At 41.7% G+C, this 10,185-nt stretch overlaps 1 protein-coding gene across 1 annotated transcript; it reads left to right on the top strand.

Moving 5' to 3' along the window:
• The first annotated feature begins 524 nt into the window (after nucleotides 1-524).
• On the top strand, nucleotides 525-5,639 carry LOC147620123 (pentatricopeptide repeat-containing protein At3g03580-like). Its single transcript, XM_086772312.1, has one exon. It carries the CDS (start codon nucleotides 1,105-1,107, stop codon nucleotides 3,865-3,867), a length of 2,763 nt encoding a protein of 920 aa, XP_086628438.1. The 5' UTR covers nucleotides 525-1,104; the 3' UTR covers nucleotides 3,868-5,639.
• Nucleotides 5,640-10,185: the final 4,546 nt, after the last annotated feature.

The raw sequence follows: 10,185 nt of genomic DNA, 5'->3' as shown, positions 1-10,185 counted from the left end.
CACGACCAGCGTGGAAACTAGTCCTAGAGTGTGTTAGGATTTTAATATGTTGAACCAGCGTGGAAACCAGTTCTAGAGTGTAGATAGGTTTGTTACTCTTACTATTCACATATTGGTAAACGCGCTGTTCAATGCTTTTGTGGCAGGGCCAGGCTAGCCTCGTGACTATGTGACACACCATGTTTCAGGAGGGATCTATGGTTAGAAAGGGGCATCACGATCGGTATTGAATCGACACCATCGGATTCTAAAGTGAACTACGGGTGAACTCAGGGTGAACTAGGGTTAAGTGAACTAGGATGAAAATTATCCAACAAAAAAATGAACTAGGAGTTAACTAGAGGAATAAACTTGAGGTGAACTAGGAGGGTGAAATAAGAGTGAACTAGGGGTGAACTAGGGGATTGGAAGATTAGTTTCTTAACAGAATAAAGTTTTTTTTGGCAATCCTTAGTTCTTTCTAGAAGGTATAGCATAGTGGTTAGCCATTTCACTTCCAAAATGTAGGTTTTGAGTTCAAATCCTCTTTTGAACTTCCTCAAAAAATTTCTAAGTCCCAAACCCATCCCCCTTCCCCTCTAGTTCACTCCTAGTTTACCCCTAGTTCACCTGCAAGATGGCTTCCCTTAGTTCACTCAGAGTTCACTTCCGACAGCAAATCAACGATCCAAAATTGTCGCGATCGCCTACACCTCTTTTCAACCATGTAGTCATGAGGGCGTTAACCATATGAAATATGGTGTGTCACATAGTCATGAGGGCAAGCACACTGTCGGGCCTCACGTGCGCCCTTCGACGACCACCTCCGGCCAGGTTACTTTTTGGGCACACGAAGCTGGTCGGATATCCTGGGATAGGGTATTTAACTGCGCCCAATCGGCAGGCGGTGGCCTTGAGGAAGAGCGCTCTGGCGAGTCAGGAAAGATGCTGCACGCCAAGGCAAGTCCCGAGGGTGGAAATTCAACATAGCCTTGTAGCAGCAGCGCTTAAAACTCCCCATCTGGATAAGTAGAGATGGAGGTATACTCTGGGGAAAGCCACATGCTAGTGGCCAGGTGAAGCTGTGCATACATAAAATCACATGAGGTTTCCCGGTCTTACCTCATGTTGAAGAGCAGTTTTGAATGTGTAGTGCATGTGGATGTATCTCTAGAAAATCAGCCACACAAGGGCACTGTTTGTGAGATGCTCAGATTAGAGGATGGCGGCAGTGTTGTACATGGAGCAGCGGACCTGCCTTCAATTGAGAACTTCATCCTTATACTGCAAAAGTGCAGGAGAACACGAAATCTAGTGGAAGCAAACTATGCACATGCTCTTGTTTGCAATAATGGACTGGAAACTCACACGACTATTGGAAATCACATTGTGCCCATGTTCGTGGAATGTAAAAGCATGTCCCATGCTCAGCAGGTGTTTGAGAAGTCGCTTCATGTTAATGAGTTTTCATGGACCTCCCTTATTTCAGGAAACAGTGAATGTGGACAGTTGCAGCATGCTCTCGTCTTGTACCACAAAATGCAAGAATACAGTGTATGCCCTAGCTGTCATACGCTTGTCGCTCTACTGAAAGTTTGTGCTAGGACAAGAGATTTGGAAAGGGGCCAAGAGATTCATGTGGAAGTTGCAGAAATGGGTTTTGAAAGGGACATTTTCATTGGCAGTGCTTTGATAGATGTTTATGCCAAATGTGGCTCACTATTTGAGGCACAGGAAGTGTTGGATGAGATGCCAGATAGAGGTGTTGTGTCATGGACAACACTAATGGCTGGCTATGTTGAACATGGACCTTGTCAGGAAGCGCTGAAGTGTTTTGACCGAATGCAGCTGGAGGGTTTTGTGGCAGATGCTTTTAGTTTTGCATGTATTTTGAAAGCTTGTGGCATCATAGGTTACATAGAAAAGGGTAGAGAAATACACAGAGAGCTGGCAAGGAAGGGTCTGGAAAGGGATCTCTTTGTCGGCAGCTCTCTGGTTGCCATGTATGCCAAATGTGGGTCACTCTCTGAGGCACAAGAAGTGTTTGATAAACTACCAGTTCGGGATGTTGTACTGTGGAACACACTGCTTACAGGATATGCTGAACATGGGCCTGGTCAGGATGCACTGAAGTGTTTTGAACAGATGCAAGCGGAAGGCATCTTCCCTGATGCAGTCACTCTTGCTTGCACCTTGAAGTGTTGCAGTGACATAGGTGCCATAGATAACGGCCGAGAGATACACATGGAGATTAGAAAACAAAGGTTGGAGTGTCATCCTCATGTAGCGAACAGTTTGATTTCTCTGTATGCCAAATGTGGATTACATCTAGAGGCACAAGAGGTTTTTGACAAGCTTCCAGTTCGGGACGTCGTGTTGTGGACAGCTCTAATTGCAGGATACATTGATTATGGATCTAGTCTGGAAGCATTGGATTGTTTCAAACAGATGCAAGTGGAGGGCGTGTCTCCAGATGTGTTTACGCTTGCGTGCATTTTGAAAGCTTCCGGCAGTATAGGAGCTACAGATATGTGCCATGAGTTACACATGGAGGTGGTAGAAAAAGGATTTGAAAGAGATCTTTTTGTTGCGAGCACTTTGGTTTGTGCGTATGCAAAATGTGCCTGCCTTGTTGAGGCACTGGAAATCTTGGACAAACTCCCCGAGCGAGATGTTGTGTCATGGAATGCACTCATTGCAGGTTATGCTGAGCATGGACCTGGTCAAGAGGTATTTGAGTGTTTGGAAATGATGCAGTCAGAGGGCCTCACCCCGGATGCTGTAACATATGCTTGTAGCTTAAAGGCTTGTGGCAATCTAGGAGCCATGGACAAGGGCAAGGAATTAAACATGGAGATCTCATGCAAGGGGTTTGATAGTGATATCTCTATTGGTGGCACTTTGATTAGCATGTATGCAAGATGTGGGTCTCCTTCAGAGGCAAGAGAAGTGTTCGACAAGCTGCCAGTTCGAAGTGCTGTTACTTGGAGTTTAATGATAAAAGGATATGCCATGAACCATGAGGGTAGCATGGTTATAGAATGTTTTGAGGACATGCAGAAAGAGGGCGTGAAGCCAGATTCTGTAATTTTAACCTGTCTTCTTACTGCATGCAGTCATGCCAGCTTGGTTTCTGAGGGTCAGAAATATTTCAACCTGATGAGAGAAGAGTATGGCATTGAACCAACAAAAGAGCACTACACATGCATGGTTGATCTTCTTTCTAGATCAGGGCATTTGTATGAGGCAGAGAAGTTTCTAGATATAATTCCTTCTCCATCTGAGGGAACATGGGCGGCTGTCTTAACTGCCTGCAAAACATACGTGGAAGCAGATTTAGGATGGAGATGCTTGCAGCAGCTTGTCCAGAAGAGTCCAGAAGATGCTACGTGGTATGTAGTCATGGCAGACATATATGCAAGTGCTGGCAGGTCTGATGACACATGCAGGCTAGAGGAGCTGAGGAAGCATGTAGGGGCAAAGAAAAAGCCTGCAAGTGCATTGATAGAGGTGAACAAAAAGATACATGAGTTTGTGGTCAGCAACAACCAAAGCATGGAGATCTCAGCAATGTTAAGAACCCTGAGTTCACGTGCGAAATTAGAGGGTTATTTGCCAAATTTGGAACTAGATTTGAAGCCCTGTCCTGATGAGAGGAAGGATGTGGCGTTGTGTGAGCACGCAGAAAAATTGGCCATTGCTTTTGGGCTTCTCAATACGCAACAGGGAGAGACGTTGCGTGTGACAAAAAACTTGAGAATGTGCAACGACTGTCACGCTGCAAGTAAAATTATATCTAAACTTGAGAAACGGGAGATCATTCTTCGGGATAACTGCTGTGTCCATCGTTTTAAGGAAGGCTTGTGTTCTTGTGGAGATATGTTTTGATTGGTTTGATTCATTGGGTAGAAGAAATGTGTACAGCTGGCCGCACAATCACCTGCATCAGCCCTTTTCGGGCATGTATGATAAATATAATATACATGTGTACAATTCCAAAGCACAATAGAGATTGGTTGTTAAGGCACTGGAATCACAAAGCTTTTTGGGTGTTTGTGTTGTGACACACGAAGTTTTGGCATCCTGTGGTTTTGTGAATTACAGCAAACAAAAAACATACGGTTGCAGGCAGGAAGCGGTTTGATTCGTGTGAGTGGCCTGGTGAATCGTCCTCACTTCATGTAGCATACACCCGTTGCATCAGAAATGGTGTCTGTATGGCAGGGTTTAAGAGGCTATTGTGAAGGGCTTTGTGAATTGGGCCATTGACAAGCTGCCAAGTTGGCAACACCTATTGCTGTCCCAGAACTCACTCTAGGGTTGGGCTAACAAGGGCTGGATGGATGCGTGACTTTGAAGCTTGTAGCTGATCATGTTGCGAGGATTGCAGCTAGGTAGGTGCACTGGCATTCACACAGTTTAAGGACAGGTCTAATGTGGACAGACATGCCCAGGCTATGATCTTCCCCGCCCAGGGGATCGGTGTCAGACACCCGAGGTCCCATCGCAACCAGCCAATTGTAGGCCATTGCTTCCTGCTCATCATGTGTTATTGCAGAGCCTGGACAGCCAGCTTGTGTGAAGAGAGGCACCTGCACAAACACTGCACCTATGTTTGACCACCCTTCGTATCACGCAAAAAGCTGGCTTTGGGTTTCCGTCGCACTTGCCGGCCTGAGATTTCATTGCACCTCCAAGATTGGATGTGTTGGTGTTTTACAGCAGAGTTGCCACCAGTTGTATCTTCAAAGGCAGTGCTATCCTCAAGGCACCATACCATCTCTGTCTTACCCCAAGGCTAGCTAGGCTTGACCCTAACACAAACTGGGAGAACTCTAACAACAGTCATCTTATCGCAAGGATTCATGTCCTTGATGTTGAGAAACATAAACATATTCAAGCTCTCCAGATATTCCCTTGTGATACTGGCCTTTCATTATTCCCTTGTGACACTGGCCTTTCATTAAGCCTGATTAATTGGTCAAGTAATATCGTAAGCTCAAAGCAATTCATCCTGGGGTGCTCAGAGGTAAAGCTTGAATTGGCCCACTGGGTAGAGTCAAAGTTTTTTGCATTTGTCATGTGAAAGCCCATGGAAGGGAAGATGCATTGATTGGATGCTAGCACATTTACTCCAGCAGCTTGACTAACGGCATCCCCTACCATTCTAATGGCTAATATGATATGCACAAGCAAACCTTGCTTAAACCAGTGAGGATAGGTATTTTATAAGAACACAAAAAAACATGACACCTTCTCTCTTGTAGAAGGTGTGCCTTGCATTATAGAGATCAAAGTGTTACATAGATTCAATAATGTTACCTTGAACCAAACGACGGATGGCACACATATAAACAGTAGCGCAAACAGCTCGAGTATGGACAAAAAAGGGACAGGATAAGGAAGGGTCTAGGGAGTAAGCCTCTTGGTGCTGGAGTGCTTTTGTAAGGGAAATGCTTTTTTCCTCAGGGGAGAGAAAACTGTGGATGTTTTGGTTTCCAGGCAGTAAGCCTCTTGGTGCTGGAGTGCTTTTGTAAGGGCAATGCTTTTTTCCTCATGTGAGAGAAAAGTGAGGATGTTTTGGTTTCCCTCAAATATGTGCATGTGCTGATACAGTGTAAGCTATACTTTCTAATTAAGAGAATTGCTTTGTTCTCACACACCAAGAGAGCAATCAATGTATACCATCTAGTCCAATATGGTAATGATAGTGCAGCTCGTAAAATGTGGCACTAGCTTTGTAGCAGTAGGGTGTATCCTACAACATCTCTCTACAAAGAAAGTAAAGCTTACGGGTAGGTTTGATTGCTACCTTCCCTTTCTTGCTAAGCTTATACCTCTTAATCTATGGGTCAATCAGCTTTTAACTCTCAAAAGCGACTAGCCTACTATCCTAGCGACAATGCTACTCCAATAGCATTAGCATCAATACTGGCATCCATTTCAATCATAACAGGTTTACTTGGATCCATAATTTGGAGTAAAGGAGCAATTTGTAGCCTCATGTTTCAATTCATCTCCTCGCTCCATTCCATAGGCTTATGCTTATTGTACTTGCCTTTCTGTACCCTTTTAGAAACATTAAAGAGAGAATCTTTGCATAATTTTGGAGATAAATTCCAGAGATGAATGTTTGGAAGAAGTTTAAAAATCCTTAAAAGGATTTAACCTAGGTGGTACTCCTCAAAATTGGCCACTTAGAGACTATCCTGATCTTCTCATAATCAATATATGGACACCATTAACATATCCCAAGTACATCAGCTTTTGCTTAAAGAAATCATATTTTCTCTGTTTAGTAAACAAGACTTCTTTTCTGAGAATCTCTAACACAATTCTCAAATGCATGTTCCTCATGGGTCCTACCATATACGATGATGTCATCTAAAAAAACTACCACAAACTTTCCCAAATATGGAGGAAAGATACCGTTCATTATCTGTTGGAAAATAGTTGGTGTATTCGTTAGTCCAAATGCTAAAACCAAGAACTCATAATGCCCATACCGAGTACTAAGAACTCATAACTCCCATACCTAGTTCTCTTAAAGACATCAACTCAAATATCCTAATCTGATGGTAACCTGTTCTCATATGAATCTTCCTGAAGTATCGTGCTCCATAAAGTCGATCAATAAGGTCATCTATCCTTGGGAAATGATATTTATTCTTAACAGTGAGCTTGTTAAGACCGTTATAATCTACACACATTCTCTTTGTCTAGGAGAACTTGCGCTCTCCATGGGGACTTGCTAGGCTTCACATGCCCTATCCGGAGGTACTTCTAAAGTTATCTAGGAACTTCTAGACAACTTGTGCTCCCATACTTGCTAGGCCTCACATGTCCTATCTGGAGGTACTAGGAGAACTTGTGCTCCCCATGGTGACTTGCTAGGCCTCACATGTCTATTTTGAGGTACTAGGGGAACTTGTGCTCCCCATGGTGACTTGCTAGGCCTCACATGCTCCACCCAGAGGTACTTCTAAATTTGTCTAGAAACTTCATCCTCCGTAGATTGATGAACCTATAAGGCTGCCTAAACAATGTATGTGCTCGAGCAAGTATAAGCTCAATCTTATGGTCCACACCCCTCTTTAAAGGTAAACCATAAGGCAATTCCTTTGGAAACAAGTTTAAAAATTCAGAGATAATCTCTCGAAAGCATTAGGAAAAATATGGGCTCCTCTTCATTTTCCCCCTTAAAGAGTGGATAAAAAAAGAATGGCCTAAGTTGGGATTCTATATCCATATAACATGGCTCATTTTGTCATATATTTTTCCAAATCTCATACGACAATATAAAAATAGAGTCCATAACTTAAGAGAATAAAGAAATGTCAGATGTTGTTGTGGTTCTCACCATTAACTATTCTTTCATGTCAAATTTACCTTATGGTTAGTACATGGAAGGGTTCTTTGCTCACGAAATTTTACAGGTAGCTTGTTCTCCATCATAACTATCTACTCATAAAATTTAATCTCGTTTAGACAAAACCTCAGTGAGTTATGCCCATTTTCTCACATAAACTTTCTCTTCTTTGCACTACAGCTAACTTATTGTCTTATTTTCTCTACATATAGATTCAAGTACACTATAGCTATTTTGTTCTGATATGAGCTCTAATATAGTGTTGCTATTTATTTTCATAGGACCAAGATTGTGCGCAACAAGGTTGTGTTAATATCAAAGCATTAGATTATAAAAGGTAATATTTCTTATTATTTTAATCTCGCTTTTTCTTACTGCTATAACCGCGGGGGATTCACAAGCCATATCTTATGGTATCACGTGAGTGTAAGGGAGGGGGGGTTTTGCAAGGGGCATCTTAAGCTTATATGTTAGGGGGTGAGGGGGATTTATAGTGGCAGGGGGGACAAGGAAGTAGGGGAGAATGAAAGTAGGGATTTCGTTTCTTCTTGTAGTTTACAATATGTAATCTTGTGGTGTAGTATGAAAACTTGATTAGTTTACTACTCTTTTAAGCTAACCACACATGGAGCAATTTTTGGAGAGTACATGTAGGTCTGTGCTTCTAGCACTTACATCCATGCTACTTACATGGGCTGCAACTTGCCACATGTATAATATCAATATCTATTATTTAATTTTTAAACCTTAAATAGGGGGTACTTGAATTTCATAATTAGGACTCATATGCTTAGAAAGGGGTATAGTTTATTTTTTAAAGAAACTTAAATAGGGGGTTTTAAATAGTAATGCAACGGTCCCAAATCTGATATTTGTTAATCCCATTTGGATTAACACCATGATCCTCAATTGAGCACATTAATAAATGTCATGTAAAGGCACTATAAAGGTTGTACATTATGAGACATTGGCCACCCAAGGCCTAGTTAGTAAGTTTTGGGTGCCCAAGTGTGAACTCGGGGGGGTCACTCGTATAAATATGTAAGTATCACGTGGGTTCAACAGAAGGACATTTTAAATATTTAAAACTTACAGAAATATATTTACAGAGGGGATTTATTTATTGTATTTGTAAAAAAATTTACAGATTTGAATAGGAAAGGATACATTATATTCACTAAAAAATTCACAGATAAGGGACTTTTTAAATAGGCCTTGAACGCACGTGATATAGAGGATTTACATATAGTGACCCCCCCGAGAGTGTGAATAAGGGCCAATTTTATATAAGGTATTTTCTTATAATGAAAGGACACAATCCCCCTTGGGAGCCCCTTTGGGAGGTACTCCACCCCTTCAATGGGGATGGCACTTAATGAAGCTAGTGGTGGGTCACAACTTTGGGTTTTGTGAGGCTGGATGGATACAAGCACCATGTGAGAGCTCTTAGCGGCCTCAACAATAGGGTCTAAAGAGGTCTCCTTTTGCTCCCTATCTATGTACTCCTCCACGAGTGGGAGATCATAGGTGTCATCATCCTCAAGCTCTTCAACATCAGAGCACAAGATGTAAATAGTAAAAGCAATATCCCACTTAAGAGGGATGTGCTCATCATAATAGGAGGTTGGGATAGAAGTATTGCGGAGATGTTGTCCAACATGAGATAGAGCTCTATTCATAGCCTTCTTGTGATTGGATTTGCTCTTCATACCAAAAAGGAACTCTACAGGAATACAGCTCAAGGTGGAGTAGCTTAAGTTATCAACTACATGGTAAAATGTAGCGGACAACATAACCTATTAGGGTTCAAGGTGGAGATGGTAGCCTCAAGGTCGATACACTCTTGAAAAACGTGGGGTAGATCTGGTCCCCAAGGTGAGCATAGCGAGTGTTGTTGATCCACGCATTGAAAGCAGGGGAGGAGACCATGATGGGTAATGGAGAGCTAGCAGACAAATGTAGAGCTGAGAATAAATAGTATGAATGAGTTTGATCTAACTTATACTCATAATTATACTTACACTCATTTTTATAATATTTCTAATAAATTTAAACTTATGTTTTTTATCGTGTTCACTTGGAAGAATAAGAATTACATTGACTCTACAATCTTGAGGATGTGTGGAGCAATACACTTCTTGTATGTTTTGCAGTGTTCACTCTGACTCCCAACCTTCCTACCGTCCAACTTGAAATAGAAGTTACAAGGGGGTTATTGGACGCCCAAGAAAACTAAGAGGATAATGACTCTCTACGTTAATGCTAAAAGGGTCATGACCCTCCCAAAGATTAACCACATAAATGGGTGTTGAACGTGTACCATCTTGTATGTCTTGGTCCAAGCTATGCCACTCCCCTCGTAAAAGGTAAAAGTCAACACCTCCTATACTTGAAGTGAATGCATAAAGTTTATCTTGCAATAAAGTACCTGTTATTAAAAACAAACAACAACCAACATAAGTGCAATGAAGTAAGTGTCATTAAAAATAAACAACAACCAATAAGGAAGTACATGTTGTTAAAAACAAACAAGAACTAACAGAAGTGCAATGAAGTACTTTGTCGTTAAAAACAATAAGTGAAATCTTACCTAAAGGTAACATTTAATAGAGTGATTCTATACTCAATGATATCATTGTGGGGTGAGTTCAACAACAATCAATATAAGTCAAATCTTACCTAAAGGTAACATTTAATAGAGTGATTCCATACTCAATGATATCATCGTTGGTGAGTTCTCTTGAGATGCCATGACTCACCTAGTAACCAAGTCATCCAATCCTCAGATGGGCACTTGCATTGGTAAGTAATTTTAGTTTTCTTCACTACTTCACAGG

Source organism: Cibotium barometz, chromosome 32 (genome assembly GCF_041138505.1).
Source record: "Cibotium barometz isolate CiBa-2024 chromosome 32, ASM4113850v1, whole genome shotgun sequence".
Classification (NCBI taxonomy): Eukaryota; Viridiplantae; Streptophyta; class Polypodiopsida; order Cyatheales; family Cibotiaceae; genus Cibotium; species Cibotium barometz.
Note: the sequence above shows the minus strand (reverse complement) of the source record. Positions and strands in the feature narration are given on the sequence as shown.

Coding starts and splice junctions, on each gene's coding strand:
- LOC147620123 (XM_086772312.1), top strand. CDS start 1,105: ATGTTGAAGAGCAGTTTTGAATGTGTAGTGCATGTGGATGTATCTCTA.